The following is a 24,811-nucleotide window of genomic DNA, read 5'->3' as shown; positions in this document are numbered from 1 at the left end:
TTCGATTTAACTTTTGAAATTTTAATGTCAGGGAAAATATGACGAGAGGAAATATACAACATTACAAAATATGGAAACGTATATAATACTTGATTTAAGGAACAGTTGTTATACATTTATATATCTAGCTCGTCTACAATAAAATCGGCTCACGTCTACACAAAATTCACATTACCAAGGAACATCCCAGTACGGACGACAGCAACGGGTCTCGCTATACTGGATATCACAAGTATACCTCACAAACCAAACACTGTGACTTATATAACCAAGGAAATCTCGCTATACCGTACATTGTCATGGGAACCCCGCTATACCAGACATTGTCATGGAAACATCGCTATACCGATAATGGCTACCTCTTTACACCGGATATGACCACGGAAACCTCGCTATACGGGACATTGTCGTGATAACCTGTCTTTACCGCACACTATCACGGGAATCTCTCTTCACCAGACATTTTCATGGGCACCTCGCTATACCGGACATTGTCGTGAGAATCTCGCTATACCGGAAATTGTCGTGATAACCTCTCTTTACCGCACACTGTCACGGAAATCTCTCTTCACCAGACATGTCCATGGGCACCTCGCTTTACCAGACATTGTCGTGAAAACCTCGCTGTACCGGACATTGTCACGTGAACCTCAGACATTATTTCGGATAAATACATACGTATAAAAAATTGGAAAAATAGAAATCTACGATTAACTGAATTTCAGCTGTATGCATGTGACTTAGATAATAAATTTGATATAAAAAAAAACAGACAATGCTATATAAAACTGAGGTCCAAGCGTTTGATTGACCAGGTTAATAGTATGTAATGCGTGTTTCGGTTATTATTTCCTGAAATGTGACGAACGTACATGCAATTCATTTTGAACAAAAATTAATAATTATATGTATATTTCTTGAATGCTTATTTTTAAACAAGACTAAATTTCATTTTGAATACAAAAGTATTATGTTAATACATAAACAAATCTTCAACATACAGTCCTGTATAGTAGTATAAATATAAGCTGAGACATTTGTTTTAATTCTATCGGTAGTATTCACTTATTTTCGGCTAAGACACACAAATAGCTACTGGAATCCCTTAGTTGTATAACCCCTTACACGTCTTTAATCCGACACAGCGATTCACCTCTGTTATCTGACTCAGAGAACATATGACAAATAGACAACTGCTGTGTCCAGGCACCTTATACTCCGGTAAGTATCATTACAAAGTATTCGTTACGTCCAGATTCAGGTTAAGACTTTGGTTCATCTTAAAGGTAAGCTGTGCAGTGTTCTATCTTACGTGTCCATGTAACTTTTCTTACGTCACCGAATTATGTTTAAACGACATAGATATAATCTTCCTTTTCAACATTTAAAACTTCCATCTCCGATAATGCAAGTAAAATGCACATTATTGTAAATCCGTTTATTTTCGCGTGTACTTTATTTCGCGATTTACATGAATTCGTGTTGGTTTTATTCACGAATACTTAAAGATCGTTATTGACAGAATGGTATTTTAATAGGGATAGTGTTTATATTCGGAAGTAATATCAGTCGCGAAAGATTTCAAATTTATATTTCAGCTTCTTTACAATTAACGCGAAAACATGTTTATCACGAAAATAAAGTTACTTACGGAAATCACAGTAAGATATTGCTTCATTCTAAAACGCATTGTTCTTATGTAAAACACATGGAAACCTTAAGTAGGACCTGCATCATAATGGTGAGAACATCATTAGGGAAGGTGGGGTATATGATCTGGCTTACAGAAACGAAATCTGTCAACAACAAAATAATGAACAAAAACTTACAGTGCAAATATTTCATCATCATGTTCATTGTATAACTTTATCGAAAAAGTGCAGAACTATCAGGATAATATTGATTTTAAAATATCACATCGGGATCAATCAAAAGTAATCAATCAATGTCTATCACAGTCAGTACTTTTCATGTAACGCGGAAGTCCATTGGCCAGTGTTGAGCAGGAAATCAATATAACAATTTTCATAGGATAGCAATTTATAGTAGTTTTATCAATGAGTAGCCGACCGACTGGCTGTTCCGAATGGCGATGGCTCGGCCCTAAGCCAGGGTGTGTTCCGACGATATCCGAACGGCCCGTTGTAACCGTTCACGGGCTCAATGCCTTTCATAAACTGGGAATGTCCGTCTACTAACTCTCGTGAATGTCCTAAAAACACAATCAAACACAGTAAGACATACATTTGCAAAAATGACGGTCTGATATTTCAAAACTACTTTACAGAAGTCATATTAAAAAGTATCAAGTAATTGTTTAGAGGAAAATTGAAAACAGAACGTAATACATGTAAATGTGCTGTCCATAATGACTACTGTAGGTAGGGATGCCCCCAGTGTTTAGTGTAGGTAGGGCTGTCCCCAGTGTTTAGTGTAGGTAGGGATGTCTCCAGTAAAAATGTGCTGTCCATAATGACTTCTGTGGGTAGGGATGCCCCCAGTGTTAGTGTAGGTAGGGCTGTCTCCAGTGTTTAGTGTAGGTACGGATGCCCCCAGTGTTTAATGTAGGTAGGGATATCCCCAGTGGGTAGTGGAGGTAGGGATGTCTCCAGTAAAAATGTGCTGTCCATAATGACTTCTGTAGGTGGGGATCCCCCCAGTTTTTAGTGTAGGTAGGGCTGTGCCCAGTGTTTAGTGAAGGTAGGGATGTCTCCAGTGTTTAGGGTAGGTAGGGATGTCTCCAGTGTTAAGTGTAGGTAGGGATATCTCAAGTGTTAAGTGTAGGTAGGGATGTCCCCTGTGTTTAGTGTAGGTAGGGATGTCCCCAGTGTTTAGTGTAGGTAGGGATGTCTCCAGTAATTAGTGTAGGTAGGAATGTCCCCAGTGTTAAGTGTAAGTAGGGATGTCCCCTGTGTTTAGTGTAGGAAGGGATGTCCACAGTGTTTAGTGTAGGTAGGGATGTCTCCAGTGTTAAGTGTAGGTAGGGATGTCTCCAGTGTTAAGTGTAAGTAGGGATGTCCCCTGTGTTTAGAGTAGGTAGGGATGTCCCCAGTGTTTAGTGTAGGTAAGGATGTCTCCAGTGTTAAGTGTAGGTAGGGATATCTCCAGTGTTAAGTGTAGGTAGGGATGTCCCCAGTGGTTAGTGTAGGTAGGGATGCCTCCTGTGTCAAGTGTAGGTAGGGCTGTTGCCTGTGTCTAGGGTAGGTAGGGATGTCTCCAGTGTTTAGTGTAGGTAGGGATGTCTCCAGTAATTAGTGTAGGTAGGAATGTCCCCAGTGTTAAGTGTAAGTAGGGATGTCCCCTGTGTTTAGTGTAGGAAGGGATGTCCACAGTGTTTAGTGTAGGTAGGGATGTCCCCAGTGTGTAGTGTAGGTAGGGATGTCTCCAGTGTTAAGTGTAGGTAGGGATATCTCCAGTGTTAAGTGTAGGTAGGGATATCCCCAGTGGGTAGTGTAGGGAGGGATGTCCCCAGTGTCTAGTGTAGGTAGGGATGACCCCAGTGTCTAGTGTAGGTAGGGATGTCCCCAGTGTTTAGTGTAGGTAGAGCTGTCTCCTGTGTCAAATGGAGGTAGGGCTGTCGCCTGTGTTAAGTGTGGGTAGGGCTGCCCCCTGTGTCAAGTGTAGGTAGGGCTGTTGCCTGTGTCTAGGGTAGGTAGGGATGTCTCCAGTGTTTAGTGTAGGTAGGGATGTCTCCAGTAATAAGTGTAGGTAGGAATGTCTCCAGTGTTAAGTGTAGGTAGGGATGTCTCCAGTGTTAAGTGTAGGTAGGGATGTCCCCAGTGTCTAGTGTGGGTAGGGATGTCCCCAGTGTTTAGTGTAGGTAGGGATGTCCCCTTAAGTGTAGGTAGGGATATCTCCAGTGTTAAGTGTAGGTAGGGATATCCGCAGTGGTTAGTGTAGGTAGGGATGTCCCCAGTGTCTAGTGTAGGTAGGGATGTCTCCAGTGTTTAGTGTAGGTAGGGATGTCTCCAGTAATTAGTGTAGGTAGGAATGTCCCCAGTGTTAAGTGTAAGTAGGGATGTCCCCTGTGTTTAGTGTAGGAAGGGATGTCCACAGTGTTTAGTGTAGGTAGGGATGTCCCCAGGGGTTAGTGTAGGTAGGGATGTCCCCAGTGTTTAGTGTAGGGAGGGATGTCCCCAGTGTTTAGTGTAGGTAGGGATGCCCCCAGTGTTTAGTGTAGGTAGGGATGTCTCCAGTAATTAGTGTAGGTAGGAATGTCCCCAGTGTTAAGTGTAAGTAGGGATGTCCCCTGTGTTTAGAGTAGGTAGGGATGTCCCCAGTGTTTAGTGTAGGGAGGGATGTCCCCAGTGTTTAGTGTAGGTAGGGATGTCTCCAGTAATTAGTGTAGGTAGGAATGTCCCCAGTGTTAAGTGTAGGTAGGGATGTCCCCAGTGTCTAGTGTGGGTAGGGATGTCCCCAGTGTTTAGTGTAGGTAGGGATGTCTCCAGTAATAAGTGTAGGTAGGAATGTCTCCAGTGTTAAGTGTAGGTAGGGATGTCTCCAGTGTTAAGTGTAGGTAGGGATGTCTCCAGTGTTAAGTGTAGGTAGGGATATCTCCAGTGTTAAGTGTAGGTAGGGATATCCACAGTGGTTAGTGTAGGTAGGGATGTCTCCAGTGTTAAGTGTAGGTAGGGATGTCCCCAGTGTCTAGTGTAGGTAGGGATGTCCCTAGTGTTTAGTGTAGGTAGGGATGTCCCCAGTGTTTAGAGGAGGTAGGGATGTCCCCAGTGTTTAGTGTAGGTAGGGCTGTCCCCTTAAGTGTAGGTAGGGATATCTCCAGTGTTAAGTGTAGGTAGGGATATCCGCAGTGGTTAGTGTAGGTAGGGATGTCTCCAGTGGTTAGTGTAGGTAGGGATGTCCCCAGTGGTTAGAGTAGGTAGGGATGTCCCCAGTGGTTAGTGTAGGTAGGGATTTCCCCAGTGGTTAGTGTAGGTAGGGATGTCCCCAGTGGTTAGTGTAGGTAGGGATGCCTCCTGTGTCAAGTGTAGGTAGGGCTGTTGCCTGTGTCTAGTGTAGGTAGGGATGTCTCCAGTGTTTAGTGTAGGTAGGGATGTCCTCAGTGTTTAGTGTAGGTAGGGATATCCCCAGTGTTAAGTGTAGGCAGGGATGTCCCCAGTGTCTAGTGTGGGTAGGGAGGTCCCCAGTGTTTAGTGTAGGGAGGGATGTCCCCAGTGTTTAGTGTAGGTAGGGATGTCCCCAGTGTTGAGTGTAGGTAGGGATATCTCCAGTGTTTAGTGTAGGTAGGGATGTCCCCAGTGTCTAGTGTAGGTAGGGATGTCCCCAGTGTTTAGTGTAGGTGGGGATGTCCCCAGTGTTTAGTGTAGGTAGGGATGCCCCCAGTGTCTAGTGTTGGTAGGGATGTCCCCAGTGTTTAGTGTAGGTACGGATGCCCCCAGTGTTTAATGTAGGTAGGGATATCCCCAGTGTAAAGTGTAGGTAGGGATGTCCCCAGTGTCTAGTGTGGGTAGGGATTTCCCCAGTGTTTAGTGTAGGGAGGGATGTCCCCAGTGTTTAGTGTAGGTAGGGATGCCCCCAGTGTCTAGTGTTGGTAGGGATGTCCCCAGTGTTTAGTGTAGGTACGGATGCCCCCAGTGTTTAATGTAGGTATGGATATCCCAAGTGTTAAGTATAGGTAGGGATGTCCCCAGTGTCTAGTGTAGGTAGGGATGTCTCCAGTGTTTAGGGTAGGTAGGGATGTCCCCAGTGTTTAGTGTAGGTACGGATGCCCCCAGTGTTTAATGTAGGTAGGGATATCCCAAGTGTTAAGTGTAGGTAGGGATGTCCCCAGTGTTTAGTGTAGGTACGGATGCCCCCAGTGTTTAATGTAGGTAGGGATATCCCCAGCGTTAAGTGTAGGTAGGGATGTCCCCAGTGTCTAGTGTAGGGAGGGATGTCCCCAGTGTTTAGTGTAGGTAGGGATGCCCCCAGTGTCTAGTGTTGGTAGGGATGTCCCCAGTGTTTAGTGTAGGTACGGATGCCCCCAGTGTTTAATGTAGGTAGGGATATCCCCAGTGCTAAGTGTAGGTAGGGATGTCCCCAGTGTCTAGTGTAGGGAGGGATGTCCCCAGTGTTTAGTGTAGGTAGGGATGCCCCCAGTGTCTAGTGTTGGTAGGGATGTCCCCAGTGTTTAGTGTAGGTACGGATGCCCCCAGTGTTTAATGTAGGTAGGGATAACCCCAGTGTTAAGGGTAGGTAGGGATGTCCCCAGTGTCTAGTGTAGGGAGGGATGTCCCCAGTGTTTAGTGTAGGTAGGGATGCCCCCAGTGTCTAGTGTTGGTAGGGATGTCCCCAGTGTTTAGTGTAGGTACGGATGCCCCCAGTGTTTAATGTAGGTAGGGATATCCCCAGTGCTTAGTGTAGGTAGGGATGTCCCCAGTGTCTAGTGTGGGTAGGGATTTCCCCAGTGTTTAGTGTAGGGAGGGATGTCCCCAGTGTTTAGTGTAGGTAGGGATGTCCACAGTGTTTAGTGTAGGTAGGGATGTCCCCAGTGATTAGTGTAGGTAGGGATGTCCCCAGTGTTTAGTGGAGGTAGGGATGTCCCCTGTGTCTAGTGTAGGTAGGGCTGATGCCTGTATCTAGTGTGGGTAGAGCTGTCCCCTGTGTCGAGTGTAGGAAGGGCTGTTGCCTGTGTCTAGTGTGGGTAGGGCTGCCCCCTGTGTCTAGTGCAGGTAGGGCTGTTGCCTGTGTCTAGTGTAGGTAGGGATGTCTCCAGTGTTTAGGGTAGGTAGGGATGTCCCCAGTGTTTAGTGTAGGTGGGGATGTCCCCAGTGTTTAGTGTAGGTAGGGATGTCCCCTGTGTCTAGTGTAGGTAGGGCTGTTGCCTGTATCTAGTGTGGGTAGAGCTGTCCCCTGTGTCTAGTGTAGGAAGGGCTGTTGCCTGTGTCTAGTGTAGGTAGGGCTGTTACCTGTGTCAAGTGTAGGTAGGGCTGTTGCCTGTGTCTAGTGTGGGTAGGGCTGCCCCCTGTGTCTAGTGCAGGTAGGGCTGTTGCCTGTGTCTAGTGTAGGTAGGGCTGTTGCCTGTGTCAAGTGTAGGTAGGGCTGTTGCCTGTGTCTAGTGTGGGTAGGGCTGTCCCCTGTGTCTAGTGTAGGTAGGGCTGTTGCCTGTGTCAAGTGTAGGTAGGGCTGTTGCCTGTGTCAAGTGATGGTAGGGCTGTCCCTGTGTCTAGTGTGGGTAGGGCTGTCCCCTGTGTCAAGTGTAGGTAAGGCTGTTGCCTGTGTCAAAGTGTGGGTAGGGCTGCCCCCTGTGTCTAGTGTGGGTAGGGCTGCCCCCTGTGTCTAGTGTGGGTAGGGCTGTTCCCTGTGTCAAATGTAGGTAGGGCTGTTGCCTGTGTCAAGTGTGGGTAGGGCTGCCCCCTGTGTCTAGTGTGGGTAGGGCTGTCCCCAGTGTTTAGTGTAGGTAGGGATGTCCCCAGTGTTCCAGTGTTTAGTGTAGGTAGGGATGTCCCCTGTGTCAAGTGTAGGTAGGGCTGTCGCCTGTGTTAAGTGTGGGTAGGGCTGCCCCCTGTGTCAAGTGTAGGTAGGGCTGTTGCCTGTGTCAAGTGTGGGTAGGGCTGCCCCCTGTGTCTAGTGTAGGTAGGGCTGTTGCCTGTGTAAAGTGTGGGTAGGGCTGTCCCCTGTGTCAAGTGTAGGTAAGGCTGTGATGTCCCCAATGTTTAGTGTAGGTAGGGATGTCCCCAGTGTTGAGTGTAGGTAGGGATATCTCCAGTGTTTAGTGTAGGTAGGGATGTCCCCAGTGTTCCAGTGTTTAGTGTAGGTAGGGATGCCTCCTGTGTCAAGTGTAGGTAGGGCTGTTGCCTGTGTCAAGTGTGGGTGGGGCTGCTCCTGTGTCTAGTGTAGGTAGGGCTGTTGCCTGTGTCTAGTGTGGGTAGGGCTGTTCCGTGTCTCTTGTGTCGGTAGGGCTGTCCCCTGTTTCTGGTGCGAAAGGTTTTTAGAAAGCGTATCCGGATTTAATATATATAAACGACGTGCTCTTAACTTAATGTAAAAAAGAAAACATTTGCTTCAACATCTGTGCGATTCAGAAATCTTTTCCTCGCCATTGATATTTCAATGTATATTTCGGAACGTTATTTTATATGCGAAAGCATAGTTTGGCGTTGGAAAAACCAAAAACAAACCCAGAAAATTACAGCAACATTGACTATTTCTGATTCATTTGTTTCTAGAGGAACAGGTTGGGACCGGAAACATGTTAAAATAGGGGACTTTGATTCAACTTACCAGCGCCAAATTTATTTCTTAATGATAAATACTGATAGCCTGTTCCTTTGTCATTGAAATAGTCTGCTACGGGTCCTTCTAGCGAACAACCAGGGGGGTCCTGTAAAAATGTAAAGTTATAATTAGACATAATAAAATGACATTAAAATCAAATACGTATGAAAAACTAGTACAGGAGAACCTATGTGCCTAAAAAAGAACCATTTGTGTACGTAGCGGATTCTACAATAGGTATTGAAATCGATTGGCCGCGCCCTTAACAACGAGAGTATGATTGTGATAGGACATACATAATCTTCCTTAAGTTCGGTAATTGTTTAAAGAGTGGAGGGAAGGGGCTAGCGATTGGCGTCCCGCCAGACGACATTTTGTATCTGTCTGTAATGTGGGATTATACTCAGTCTTGCTGTATATCTGTCTCATAACCAGTGTAATAAAACGCTCAGGTACGACACTATATCAATACTCGGTGTCTGGAGTTGTGTAATAAAACCAATAGATAACCACACATCCAATAAAAAGGATGGTTAGTCTGTTAATCGCCCGTCTATTGATCTCATTCCTCTGTATCCCGGGATAATCCAATATCTATCAGCCGGGCTGTCTAACTTACAGAACTTTTGTATCGATTTAAATATAGTTTTTGAGCGTTTTATTTGATAAACGTTAGGCGTACAGATTCAATATTATGTCCGAAGTCCGGCTAGGATATAGTTATAGAAAATCGATGAGAAAGTGTTGTATGCGCCAACCTTGAATAGGTTCCATTTTGACAGTATGATATGAGGTCGGTACCACATACAATCAACTATTTTATCTGTAATGCATTTACATTTCTCGCAAACTTCTTTCTTTCAGCGACTAATTTTTATTGAAAGTTATTAAGAAATAAACGTTACAAAAATAAGTATATAAGTATAGTTTCTGTGTATGCCTTATGTATAATCATGACAAAGTTGAATTCGAAGTCGATTATATTCACAAATGAACGCGTAAAAACCTCTCCCGCAAATTAGTTATTTGAAGTTGTTTGAATTTGGGCCTCAATTGGCTGTCACGAAGTTAGAACGGCTGCCGTTTAGTTCAAATGGCGGCCACCTGGTTAAAACACCCTGAATAAAATCTCTTAACTCGTTAATAACCTCTTTACAGATAAAAGTTTAACATAGACCGATTAAATGTCACCTTTCAATCTGCCTTAATATTGCCTATCTATCGATCTGAGTGACTTCAACCGACTCGAGTGGTATATATCAACCCGAGTATGACATATATTTTGACCCGAGTGTGACCTATCTATTGACCCGGGTGTGACCTATCTATTGACCCGGATGTTACCTATCCATTGACCTATTTGTGATCTATCTATTGACCTAACTATAACTTATCTATTGGCCTGAGTATGGCCTATTTAGTGACCTGAGTGTGATCTAATTTTTGACCTGAGTGTGACCTATGCATTGACCTGAGTATGACCTCACTATTGACCTAAGGGTGACCTATTTAGTAACCTGAGTGTGACTTATTTAGTGAACTGAGTGTGACCTATTGGTTTTCAACCACCATCAAAACATGGCACGTCCTTAAATGTTGGAAAGTCGATCTATTTATTAACTTCAATGAGAACCTTTTATTGACTATTGTGTAACCTCAATGTTGACCAGATTGTGTAACCTCACTATTGACCAGAGTGTGTAACCTCACTGTTGACCGATTGTATAACCTCACTATTGACCAGAGTGTGTAACCTCCCTATAGACCTGAGTGCGTAACCTTACTATTGACCCGAGTGTGTAACCTCACTATTGACCAGAGTGTGTAACCTCACTATTGACCTGAGTGTGTAACCTCACTATTGACCAGAGTGTGTAACCTGTCTATTGACCAGAGTGTGTAACCTCCCTATTCACCAGAGTGTGTAACCTTACTATTGACCAGAGTTTATAACCTCACTATTGACCAGAGTGTGTAACCTCACTATTGACGAGAAGTTGCAACCTCACTATTGACCAGAGTTTATAACCTCACTATTGACCAGAGTGTGTAACCTGTCTATTGACCAGAGTGTGTAACCTCACCATTGACCAGAGTTTGTAACCTGTCTAATGACCAGAGTGTGTGACCTCACTGTTGACCAGATTGTATAACCTTACTATTGACCAGAGTGTGTAACCTCCCTATTGACCAGAGTATGTAACCTTATTATTGACCAAAGCGTGTAACCTCCCTATTGACCAGAGTTTGTAACCCACTATTGACCAGATTTATAACCTTACCCTTGACCAAAGCGTGTAACCTCACTATTGACCAGAGTATGTAACTTCACTATTGACCAGAGTGTGTACCGTCACTATTTACAAGAGTGTGTAACCTCACTATTGACCTGAGTGTGTAATCTCACTATTGACCAGAGTGTGTAACCTCCCTATTGACCAGAATTTGCAACCTCACTATTGACCAGATTTATAACCTCACTATTGACCAAAGCATGTAACCTCATTATTGACCAGAGTATGTAACCTCACTATTGACCAGAGTGTGTAACGTCACTAATGACCAGAGTGTGTAACCTCACTATTGATGATAAGTTGCAACCTCACTATTGACCAGATTTATAACCTCACTAATGACCAAAGCGTGTAACCTCACTATTGACCAGAGTTTGTAACCTGTCTATTGACCAGAGTGTGTAACCTCACTATTGACCAGAGTGTGTAACCTCCCTATTGACAAGAGCGTGTAACCTCCCTATTGACCAGAGTGTGTAACCTCACTATTGACAAGAGTGTGTAACCTCACTATTGACCAGAGCGTGTAACCTCCCTATTGACCAGAGCTTATAACCTCACTATTGACGAGAGTGTGTAACCTCACTATTGACTAGAGTGTGTAACCTGTCTATTGACCAGAGTGTGTAACCTCTCTATTGACCAGAGCGTGTAACCTCCCTATTGACCAAAGCTTATAACCTCACTATTGACCTGAATGTGTAACCTCACTATTGACCAGAGTGTGTAACCTCACTATTGACCAGAGTGTGTAACCTCCCTATTGACCAGAGTATGTAACCTTACCATTGACGAGAAGTTGTAACCTAACTATTGACCAGAGTGTGTAACCTCACTATTGACCAGAGTGTGTAACCTCCCTATTGACCAGAGTGTTTGACCTCACTATTGACCAGAGTGTGTAACCTCACTATTGACCAAAGTGTGTTACCTGTATATTGACCTGAGTGTGTAACCTCACTAATGATCAAAGTGTGTAACCTTACTATTGACCCGAGTGTGTAACCTGTATATTGAACTGAGTGTGTAACCTCACTATTGACCCGAGTGTGTAACCCCACTATTGACCGAGTGTGGTACCTCACCATTGAACTGAGTGTGACCTAGCTGTTGATGATTTTGAGGCCTACGTCAGGCTGTCGCCAAGCACTGGCCGCAGGTTGATGTTTTTTCTCTGGGTACGTCGGTTTTCCTCCATCACCAAAACCTTTCTTGTTCTTAAATGACCTAAGCTGTTAATAGGACATAAAGCACCAGCAAACCAAACCTTGCGACATATTCATTGACTTAAATTTGACTTATCCATTGACCTGAGTTTGACCTATCTAGCAGCATGGGTGTTACATGTACCTATCTATTAAATCTGTATGACCTATCCATTGACCTGAGTTTTACCTATCCACTGACCTGAGTGTGACCTATCCACTGCCCTGAGTGTTACCTATCCACTGACCCGAGTGTGACCTATCCATTAACCCGAGTGTAACATATCCATTGACCCGAATGTGACCTATCCATTGACCCGAGTATGACCTATCCATTGACCCGAGTATGACCTATCCATTGACCCGAATGTAACCTATGAACCCGAGTGTGACCTTTCCGTTGACGCGAATGTGACCTATCCATTAACCTGAGTGTAACCTATCCACTGACCTGAGTGTGACCTATCTAGCAGCATGGGTGTTACCTATCTATTAAATCTGTATGACCTATCCACTGACCTGAGTGTGACCTATCTAGCAGCATGGGTGTTACCTATCTATTAAATCTGTATGACCAATCCACTGACCTGAGTTTGACCTATCTAGCAGCATGGGTGTTACCTATCTATTAAATCTGTATGACCTAACCATTGACCTGAGTTTGACCTATCTAGCAGCATGGGTGTTCCCTATCTATTAAATCTGTATGACCTATCCATTGACCTGAGTTTGACCTATCTAGCAGCATGGGTGTTACCTATCTATTAAATCTGTATGACCTATCCACTGACCTGAGTTTGACCTATCTAGCAGCATGGGTGTTACATGTACCTATCTATTAAATCTGTATGACCTATCCACTGACCTGAGTGTGACCTATCTAGCAGCATGGGTGTTACCTATCTATTAAATCTGTATGACCTATCCACTGACCTGAGTTTGACCTATCTAGCAGCATGGGTGTTACCTATCTATTAAATCTGTATGACCTAACCATTGACCTGAGTTTGACCTATCTAGCAGCATGGGTGTTACATGTACCTATCTATTAAATCTGTATGACCTATCCATTGACCTGAGTTTTACCTATCCACTGACCTGAGTGTGACCTATCTATTTACCCGAGCATGACCTATCCATTGACCCGAATGTGACCTATCCATTTACCCGAATATGACCTATCCATTAACCTGATTGAACCTATCCACTGACCTCAGTGTGACCTATCCATTGACCCGAATGTGACCTATCCATTTACCCGAATATGACCTATCCATTAACCTGATTGAACCTATCCACTGACCTGAGTGTGACCTATCCATTGACCCGAATGTGACCTATCCATTGACCCGAATGTAACCTTTGAACCCGAGTGTGACCTATCCATTGACCCGAATGTGACCTATCCGTTAACCCGAATGTAACCTATGCATTGACCCGAATGTGACCTATCCATTAACCTGAATGTGATCTTTGCATTGACCCGAATGTGACCTATCCATTGACCCGAATGTGACCTATCCATTAACCTGAATGTGACCTATACATTGACCCGAATGTGAACTATCCATTGACCCGAGTGTGACCTATCCATTAACCCGAATGTAACCTATGCATTAACCCGAGTGTGACCTATCCATTGACCCGAGTGCGACCTATCCATTGACCCGAATGTGACCTATCCATTAACCTGAATGTGACCTTTGCATTGTCCCGAATGTGACCTATCCATTGCCCCGAATGTGACCTATCCATTAACCTGAATGTGACCTTTGCATTGTCCCGAATGTGACCTATCCATTGCCCCGAATGTGACCTATCCATTAACCTGAATGTGACCTTTGCATTGTCCCGAATGTGACCTATCCATTGCCCCGAATGTGACCTATCCATTAACCTGAATGTGACCTTTGCATTGTCCCGAATGTGACCTATCCATTGCCCCGAATGTGACCTATCCGTTAACCCGAATGTAACCTATGCATTGACCCGAAAGTGACCTTTCCATTAACCTGAATGTGACCGATCCATTGACCCGAGTGTGACTTATCTATTAACCCGAGTGTGACCTATCCATTGACCCGAGGGTGACCTATCCATTAACCCGAGTGTGACCTATACATTGACCCGAGTGTGACTTATCCATTGACCCGAGTGTGACCTATCCATTAACCCGAGGGTGACCTATCCATTGACCCGAGTGTGACCTACCCATTGACCCGAATGTGACCTATCCATTGACCCGAGTGTGACCTACCCATTGCCCCGAGTGTGACCTATCCATTGACCCGAGTGGGACCTATCCATTGACCCGAATGTGACCTATTCATTAACCCGAGTGTGACCTATCCATTGAGCCGAGTGTGACCTATCCATTGACCCGGGTGTGACCTATCCATTAACCCGAGTGTGACCTATACATTGACCCGAGTGTGACTTATCCATTGACCCGAGTGTGACCTATCCATTACCCCGAATGTAACCTATGCATTAACCCGAATGTAACCTATGCATTGACCCGAATGTGACCTATCCATTAACCCGAATGTGACCTATCCATTAACCTGAATGTGACCTTTGCATTGTCCCGAATGTGACCTATCCATTGCCCCGAATGTGACCTATCCGTTAACCCGAATGTAACCTATGCATTGACCCGAAAGTGACCTTTCCATTAACCTGAATGTGACCGATCCATTGACCCGAGTGTGACTTATCTATTACCCCGAGTGTGACCTATCCATTGACCCGAGTGGGACCTATCCATTGACCCGAATGTGACCTATCCATTGAGCCGAGTGTGACCTATACATTGACCCGAGTGTGACTTATCCATTGACCCGAGTGTGACCTATCCATTTACCCGAGTGTAACCTATCCATTGACCCGAGTATGACCTATCCATTGACCCGGGTGTGACCTATCCATTAACCCGAGTGTGACCTATACATTGACCCGAGTGTGACTTATCCATTGACCCGAGTGTGACCTATCCATTAACTCGAGTGTGACCTATCCATTGACCCGAGTATGACCTATCCATTGACCCGAGTATGACCTATCCATTGACCCGAGTATGACCTATCCATTGACCCGGGTGTGACCTATCCATTAACCCGAGTGTGACCTTGCCATTAACCCGAGTGTGACCTATCCATTGACGCGAATGTGACCTATCCATTGACCCGAGTGTGACTTATCTATTAACCCGAGTGTGACCTATCCATTGACCCGAGTGCGACCTATCCATTGACCCGAATGTGACCTATCCATTAAGCCGAGTGTGACCTATCCATTAACCCGAGTGTGGCCTATCCATTAACCCGAGTGTGACCTATCCATTGACCCGAGTGTGACAAACATTTACATCTCTCGACTTGCGTACGACTGAGTACGACATCACACCATCTACATGAGCTGGATATCTGTACCTGACCATAATATTTCTCCAATAAAGTTCCATAGCTGTACGAATGTTCTGTTTCTAATTAATTTAACTCGCTTTGTGTTTACCTTCTAAACTAATCAATTGTTGTATTGTGTGAAAGATTCAATAATTCATACGATACGTAGAAAAGTGTCCTCAATGTATAAACGATTTATTGATAGAACAAAAAAATGTGTTTCGCGTTCATCTAGCTATCCGAACCTTAGTTTATCCCCAACAACAGGCCAACGTGTCATGTTCTGGTAATCGTATATGTAAAATATTCGGCTCCATAAAGAATTTTCAATTCAAAAGGAGAATCTGTTTTAATAGATTTGTCTACCCAGTGGATGTAAAGGAGGAACTTGAAACACAGCATTAGTGTCATTTGGCCTGAGCACACACTGTGTATGGTTACCATAGACTGAAGTTCATTTAAATACATTGTTTAAACATAAATCATTGTCGTCGTCAAGTACAAATGGACTGAACGAGTAACTTGTCATTGGCTGTCATTGTCAATATCACTTCTGAAATCAACATTGCGTTCCGCTTTTTTTTTGTTGGAAATGGAATTTGAAATCGATTACTTCAAACACAAAACGAACGGATAACAAAATACACATCCGTACCACATACAACAATGAGGTGGGGAACGGAGAGGGGGGGGGCTAATAAACTTGTCAAAATACCAGATACTGTAGTCAATAAACGATCAGAACAGTGCTGACGTATTAATGAATTATAAACAAACCAGACACCATCGCCAATTAACGTTCATATGACATATTAATGGCGTGTACATGAATTTATCAATAACAATTGAAAAATCAGAAATTGTACTTAAACTAGCAGAATTTTTAGAAACGTATAAATAATAGCTGGGCGAATGTGGAAATACAAATTCTGATCTAATAATCTTCATCTGTCCCTTCATACCTATTCTTGTTTAGCACGAACAAGATATACATTATCTGTCTTTTATTGTGTTGAAAATACCTATGATGGCATCTTCAACCACCGTCTTTTAATGTATTTAGGTAAATATGTAAAAGTCTTTCAGACTTTTTACTCTCACACACGAAAACTTTGTAGATTTATTGTCAGCATTTATTGAACACATTGTCAATATAGTCTACTATACTCAAACACAGCCAGGCCACGTTACAAGCTCAGATTACGTAACCTTATGAATAGCTAAACCTCTTTATCGTTCATTTCGTATACGATTACCTCAGATTTGGTTCCAGCTATTATTTACAAATCTCCTTCAGACAAACGAATCTACACGAACTCCGTACAAGACGATTTACCCGGGGTTATATAATTAATGCCCCCCCCCCCCCCCCCCCCCCCCCAACAAGAAAAACATGTATTATTCTATGATCCTTTCCTGTGCATGCATGTACATGTATACCGCAGTCATAATTATATCTTATTCATAAATCAGTATTCAACGTCATACCACCTGAAATGACATTACTTACATACAGTGTATATGTCTGATACTGTCATCAAAATGTACATAACCACGCATGTCTTTGAACCGGTAATTACACTTAAACAGATTCTTTACTAAGCGAGTTTATCATATTGTTACTACTACCACCGAGTCGAGTTTAACATTCCCGTCGGTACAGTACTAATTGACGGCATACAGACTAAATATACTTGTGTACAGACATGCATAACGTGTCATTTATTCCATACTACAAAGATAAGTCCGTTTAGATAATATGTTGCGTTACCTGAAGTACTCTGGGTATGTTGACTCTTCTGGAATTAGATATCCTTCATGTCGGAAGCATAGTCAACTTGGAACCAAAACTCAGAAATCACTCTGCCTTATAAATTTGTCTGACATAACTGATTCATATGTAACTATGTCTTAAGTCTAAAAACTGAGATCTGTCTTACAGCTGGTTTTATATATCGAGGTTATTCAGGAAGGACAAAGTTTAGAAAGCGTCATGGTCTTAATAATATTTGAAGATCAAATTTGAACAAGTGATATTCTTAAAGTCATCAAAACTGAGAACAAAATGTACCAGATTCAAATAAATTATCTGCAGATAATATGCGCAAATACTTAAATTTCTACCATGATCTAAACAAACAAGAAAATAAAAATTGAAGTTTGGGAAGAAATATTGACTTGTTTTACCGTGGTAAGTTACCGAAGCTTGGAGTTGGACCTCGGATTAATCCTTTACAGTGTAAAACTCAGTAATCAATCTAGTTACATATTACCGACACAAGCAGTACATGTAGGTAAACTTATATTAACTGAACCATTAAAAATCTTTATTTTTTTTAATATTTAAAAATTTAAAGTGATTAAATTACCCAATATAACGGTCGTTTAACGACTTTATCTAGATTATCTGAGTCAGGCTAACGAGATTCCACTGCAATGCTTTAACGAGAAGTCAAACTAACCATACATTTGAAAGCAGGATCAGTCTATCCGCATTACAAGCTTACCATGTCAGTTTTACAACAACAAAAGGGATATTTTTCAAAGTTTCAAGGATTATATTTGTGTATCATTCTCACGTTAAATGTATATATCTATATCCCAAATCCAGATGGAATAACGGGTTTTAAATAATTGTGAAAAATATGATAAAAAGTAATAATAATTTAATGATGGTTAAGTTAACGAGGTAACCAGGATTGATATATATTCTTAGTAGTCATTGCTTTCTACTATCAGCTGATAGGGACGTGGCGGTAAGTGAGGTCTAACCCTACCGTCCATACACCAAAACTAAGGTGGAGGTGCTTGTCAGAGAAATAGACAAACATTTACATAGAACTTACATTGAAATCTGACATGTTATATTTAAATTGCATGAAATTGAAATTTCGTGACAATCATTCATCCTAAGTGTGTACTGTTTGGTTCTCTGAATACACAGCACTACTATGTACTTACCATGTATAAATAGAGGCACAGAGGTTAGGTAATTTTCTGTGAATGCCGTGAAATTGTGGCCAACAAAACTGACATTGTGTTAAACTGAAATGTCTTGTCAAAAAGTAAAGTCAAAGTCTGTGATATTAGATTTCGAGTGTACATCTAAACACACCTATTCGTACATACACGTTCATGAAGGCACTGGTATTTACTTTGACATACTTCAGGTTAGGTCAAATTTAGCAAAACGTTGTATTTAATTGGTAACTCTCGTACGTGCAAAATATTACATTTTTTTATCACAGGGACATGAAAATTCGTTACAGCTGAACTATGTGTTGGACCGAAACATATGTATTCAGTATAATATTAGCCGTTTTAGGGATTTAGAACAACTCTTGGTAAAAACATTAATGCCATCCCCCTCCTTCAAATGATGGTATACGAATGTATACATATAATATAACATCAACGGTGTGGCATTTTTACCAAAAGTTAACCTAAATCCCCAAAACGACTACTATAACACTGAAAAACACCAATTTAGGTCCAAAACTAGCTCAGCTGTAACGAATTATCGGGTCTCTGTGCATTTTATTGGACACCTTAGCATATATCTCTAAATGTCATGCAGTAATTTTGCTTGTTCTTGAAATTTAAAGCTAACAGTGCTTGACGTTATATCTAGGGGTTATTCACAAAACGGTGTGGAACAAAACGAATATTTTCTTTATTTCGCCTTATTTAACAAGACGATGATGTGACGTCAGAATTGACCTCGTTAAGGACACACATTTTATTGCAATATTACACCAAAATTAAAGAAATCGTTTAAGTAACTGATTAGTTGTTTAGAGAGAATACCATCAAATGCCAAAAGTCATGGCGCCCACCAATTAAATTGCACATATTCATTACATAAGTGCGCAAGGTGTTGACCAATTAGCCGGCGAGGGGATTCCAACCAGACGCTTGATCACCTGTAATTCTGTTCGGCGTAGCTTGTGCAGACAACAATAGTCTGATTGAACGAGAATAGGTGAGGGGATGCGCTAGAACGGTATTGATCACTCCCCTTACCTTGACATTGTATGTAAGATTTACCGTCAAAAGGAGCACGCTTTATACCATAGCATGCATTATGTATAAGGCTAGTACTACGGGTACACAGGAGGTTTCCGCTTACTCACGACGTTTGTAATGCATTCATGTACATGTACAACATTTGCCAATTGTATTGTAAAGCTGAAGTCCATACACAGTTGAATTTGATTTATTTTTATTTTTGAATCAAATTCATCTCTTTGTTTAAAGTATACCGTACTTTTTCTGGCGAATAAAACAGGAAGTTGATGTGCTTTGGAGCCCAGATATTTATTGAACTTTCTTTGCAATGATCATACTATACATGAACTATTGTTAAGGTGCTGTATTATACATTAACGAAATCTTTGATATTATTACGCATATTTCAATTTTAATCTATTTAAAACTAATTTGTTTCATGAAATACTTTACATAAACATTATACAGGTGTAAGAGCACGAACGAACCGTAGCTTATTACTTACATGATAACGTATCACGAATTCATAAGATTTCATTCTTATAGCGTACAGAGTAACAAAACATGTCATAATGACAGAGAAATAAAAAAATGTACGAAAAGCGCGAGTGTTATTTAGTAGGATTTTAATAGGATAGATGATGGACGCAGGCAATTACTTGCCTCTATGTCCATATCATATAACATAACAATCTTAATTTAAAAATCACTCCTGCTATCCATGAAGTATGTTATCAGGTATACGAGATGAAGTATGTTATCAGGTATACGAGATGAACTATGTTATTAGGTATACGAGATGAAGTATATGATGCATTTGAAGTGCATATTTTTTTTCCTTAATAACAACAATCCGTTTTGAGTCAAGAGAAACAAATATTTACCTGTTTGGTGAGGGCGAGTGTCTTCTGAACCCCCTGGAACTGGAAATAGGGGTCGACGTGAGTGTCTCTCTGGGAGTTGTAGGGCGGTATGACAGGTCCCAGTTTGGGGTTTGTCTTAGAATAGTCAGTAGATATACTGCTAGCAGCGTTACAGTCAAGAACAAACCCTTTCTCCTTCTCCATCAGTACTTCCGGGGGCGGGGTACCAGGGGTCCGGTATATCTTGTTGTGACGCCCCTTCAGGCTTGTCCTAGGGCGTTCGGATCTGGATTCTGGCATTTTTTGGCGGTAAAATCCGTTCGTTGGATTGATTATTATTTATCCTGATTTCCTATTTAAGAATCGCGTCGAGTGCTTGGTAGATGTAGGCTGTAGATACAGAAGTTGCCCCGCTATATTTATCCACAGAACGAATTGTTTTGACACTGAATATCCTCGACGTCTTACTCTATTACAGAGACCTATCGTCAACGCAGTTCCGCTTTACTGCCTTAGTTGCTAAGTTGGGAATTCTAAAGCATTAAATTATTTCAAAGCGCCATATACACAGGGCACTGGTGTATAGATTATCTAGCAGTCCTTTAAACGGCTATGTATTTATATGTTAAGCAGGTTTAGGTCAAATACTTAGGGAGAACTCTTTTGTGTCTCGGGTTCAAAGAGTTGTGTTGCTAATCACGTGATTCGCCGTGTGTGTAATTCAATTACTTTATATTGGACTGCGAGGAGATATTATGGCAGTCAGTCGGGGACACACTGTTTATACGTACGGGACCCTCGACCTCCAACTTCCTACAATTAACAAAATGTTTAAAACAAAATAAGACCGTTAGTCACTCCTCCAAGTAGGGGATTCGAAAAAAAGAATATACCCACTGTTTGTTGTTAGAGGCAGCTAATGTGGGAACCCCTGTAGATACTGTTTGTTTCCTACGCACCGCTTAGCGATTCCTCACCCCTGATCTCAGTGTTAAACGTTCGCCCGGGTGAGAGAGGAAATGGGTTCTGTCCCCAGACAGGGACATACTAAAGTTAATTGAAATGGTACTTATTTTTCCATGTTTAACACTTAGTATTTAGGTAAATAGCAATAGTTGGTTAGCCCGTGGTCAGTATAATATAACCTGGCGGAAGTATATGCCTGGTGTCTTCGGCATGGTATTTCAGTGAGGTAGCACTCTAAAGTTGGCACCAGATCCGCGCTATGGCGAGGAGGCAGTTACACCAACATACCCTGCCTCCAGCACACCTACACACAAGCACGCATACATTGCACACATGGAGGCATGTCCATCAATGGCCAAACTGTTAATAGGACGGTAACCTAATAAAACTAAGCCAACCAAAGTCCGTTAGTTCTTTAGCTTTATGACATCACTGCACATCTGAGAACACTAATTAGTCATGTGAAGCGGCTTTGTTGTACCGTGTAAAATCACAAAATAAATTTGAATAAAATCGTGTCTAAAATATGATACCTGCATACAGTTATGAACATATATTAAAAGCATTATTAGATCTGCTTTCCGTCTTATTCTTTATGTATATTTAGCTTGTTTTACTGTAAAAATATCAATACGTTTAACCGAAGGGAATGTTGTGAATGCGTGTCCAACTTTCATTGGTTTACATTGTATTAGTCTCGGTCAACTAGACGCTTGATCACTTGTTATTCTTTGTTCGGCGTAGCTTGCTCAGGCAACAAGAGTCTGGTTGAACGGGACTAACATTATATGGCCCTTCTTATCTTCCATATATATAACGCTTTATTTGTCGACGTCACGCTCAGCGCCGGGTCTTAAATACAAGTATTGATTACTTACCTGTCATTGCCGCAACGTATTAACATTGGTAGTGAGCAGGTACAAGCTTCACCTGTGTATAGTCACACTTGTATATAGTCATAATAGTCCTACCTGGACAGTCATACCTGTATAAGCGTACCATAGTAGCAATTAAGTATCAAACCGTATCCTAAATCTTATCTCGACAGCGAGTTGATTGTCTCACATTGCCACACGCCATCAACTGTCGCGTTGTAAATGGCCCACAGTTAAACTTCCTATAGTTTAATCATGTATATAAGTATGTATGCCTCATCTCCCACGAAGAAAAAAAATGTCATTATATCATAACAGATCAAAGACTGATAAGATTTGATAGTAGAAAACTGATAACAATATATATTGTTTGTACTTCTCCCGCTCATTCCTCAATAAAAGTATTAAAAAAGTTTATCAAATCAAAATTCGAATTGAAGATATATCAGACCATGGTTTTTACGGTCTATTATATTAATAAACATATTTTATATGCATTACAATGATTAATGATTTCTGTTTAGGAGGTGACTAGACTTTGACACACCATTCAATATTAAATTGATACACGTGTGAACATTTTTTGTGTGTGTAATTTAAAGCTTGAAGAGGCTATACATTGACTGGTGTTGGGGACTTATACGACTACTTGTCTTCCTGGTAATAATACACATATATCTTACACCTTACCAAGGTTTTACGAACAGCTCCTTAAGGTGTTTTTTCTGACGGAAATCATTAGTTTTCCAATCATAACTGAAGTACTACATCGCTATGGACAAGTATATTAAACATTGGTGGAAGTCGAGGCAGATCTATATACTGACATCCCTTACTTATCTCTGCGCTATTGTTGTGCCCCGCCCCATAACATATACAATGTATATACTGACATCCCTTACTCATCTCTGGCAGCTACTGTTGTGCCCCGCCCTATAACCTACAATATATATATACTAACATCCCTTACTCATCTCTGGCAGTTACTGTTGTGCCCCGCCTCATAACTAACAATGTATATACTGAGATCCATAACCTACAATATATATACTGACATCCCTTACTCATCTCTGGCAGCTACTGTTGTGCCCCGCCCTATAACCTACAATGTATATACTGACATCCCTTACTCATCTCTGCGCTTCTGTAGTGCCTGCCCCATAACCTACAATGTATATACTGATACCCCTAACTCATCTCTCCTATAACCTACAATGTATATACTGAGATCCCTTCCTCGTCTCTGGCAGCTACTGTTGTGCCCCGCCCCGTAAACTAGAATGTATATACTGACATCCCTTACTCGTCTCTGGCAGTTACTGTTGTGTCCCGCCCTATAACCTACAATGTATATACTGAGATCCCTTACTCGTCTCTGGCAGCTACTGTTGTGCCCCGCCCTATAACCTACAATGTATATACTGATACCCCTAACTCATCTCTGCGCTTCTGTAGTGCCTGCCCCATAACCTACAATGTATATACTGATACCCCTAACTCATCTCTCCTATAACCTACAATGTATATACTGATACCCCTAACTCATCTCTGTGCGTCTGTAGTGCCTGGCCTGACATCCCTTACTCGTCTCTGGAAGTTACTGTTGTGTCCCGCCCCATAACCTACAATATATATACTGACATCCCTTACTCCTCTCTGGTAGTTACTGTTGTGCCCCGCCTATAACCTACAATATATATACTGACATCCCTTACTCATCTCTGGTAGTAACCGTTGTGCCCCGCCCTATAACCTACAACATATATACTGAGATCCTTTACTCATCTCTGGCAGTTACTGTTGTGCCCCGCCCCATAACCTACAATATATACACTGACATCCCTTACTCATCTCTGGTAGTAACCGTTGTGCCCCGCCCTATAACCTACAACATATATACTGACATCCCTTACTCATCTGTGGCAGTTACTGTTGTGCCCCGCCCTATGACCTACAGTGTATATACTGAGATCCCTTACTCATCTCTGGAAGTTACTGTTGTGCCCCGCCCTATGACCTACAATGTATACAATGAGATCCCTTACTCATCTCTGGCAGCTACTGTTGTGCCCCGGCCCATAACCACAATGTATATCCTGACATCCCTTACTCATCCTTGGCAGTTACTGTTGTGCCCCGCCCCAATACCTACAATGTATATCCTGACATCCCTTACTCATCTCTGGCAGTTACTGTTGTGCCCCGCCCCATAACCTACAATGTAAACACTAACATCCCTTACTCATCTCTGCGCTACTAATGTGCCCCGCCCCATAACCTACAATGTATATACTGACATCCCTTACTCATCTCTGCCAGATACTGTTGCGCCCCGCCCCATAACCTACAATGTATATACTGACATCCCTTACTGATATCTGGCAGTTACTGTTGTGCCCCGCCCCATAACCTAAAATGTATACACTAACATCCCTTACCCATATCTGCGCTACTGATGTTCCCCGCCCCATAACCTACAATGTATATACTGACATCCCTTACTGATATCTGGCAGTTACTGTTGTGCCCCGCCCCATAACCTACAATGTATACACTAACATCCCTTACCCATATCTGCGCTACTGATGTGCCCCGCCCCATAACCTACAATGTATATACTGACATCCCTTACTCATCTCTGCGCTACTAATGTGCCCCGCCCAATAACCTACAATATATATACTAACATCCCTCCCTTACTCATCTCTGGCAGTTACTTTTGTGTCCCGCCCTATAACCTACAATGTATATACTGACATCCCTTACTCATCTGTGGCAGTTACTGTTGTGCCCCGCCCCATAACCTACAATGTATAAACTGACATCCCTTACTCATCTGTGGCAGTTACGGTTGTGCCGCGCCCGATAACCTACAAAGTATAAACTGACATCCCTTCCTCATCTCGGGCAGCTACTGTTGTGCCCCGCCCCATAACCTACAATATATATACTAACATCCCTCCCTTACTCATCTGTGGCAGT

The 24,811-nt window shown here is 42.2% G+C and overlaps 1 protein-coding gene across 1 annotated transcript; it reads right to left on the bottom strand.

The window, feature by feature from the left end:
• LOC110441486 (uncharacterized protein C17orf98-like) lies at positions 1–20,643 on the bottom strand. Its single transcript, XM_021484650.1, has 3 exons — positions 20,010–20,643; positions 8,221–8,320; positions 1–2,212 (listed from the first exon to the last, which is right to left on the bottom strand). The coding sequence occupies exons 1-3, from the start codon at positions 20,286–20,288 to the stop codon at positions 2,055–2,057; spliced, it is 537 nt and encodes a 178-aa protein (XP_021340325.1). The 5' UTR covers positions 20,289–20,643; the 3' UTR covers positions 1–2,054.
• Positions 20,644–24,811: the final 4,168 nt, after the last annotated feature.

The sequence above is a fragment of the Mizuhopecten yessoensis genome, unplaced genomic scaffold (assembly GCF_002113885.1).
Source record: "Mizuhopecten yessoensis strain PY_sf001 unplaced genomic scaffold, ASM211388v2 scaffold1861, whole genome shotgun sequence".
NCBI classification, from domain to species: domain Eukaryota; kingdom Metazoa; phylum Mollusca; class Bivalvia; order Pectinida; family Pectinidae; genus Mizuhopecten; species Mizuhopecten yessoensis.
This window is presented reverse-complemented; position numbering and strand designations above follow the sequence as displayed.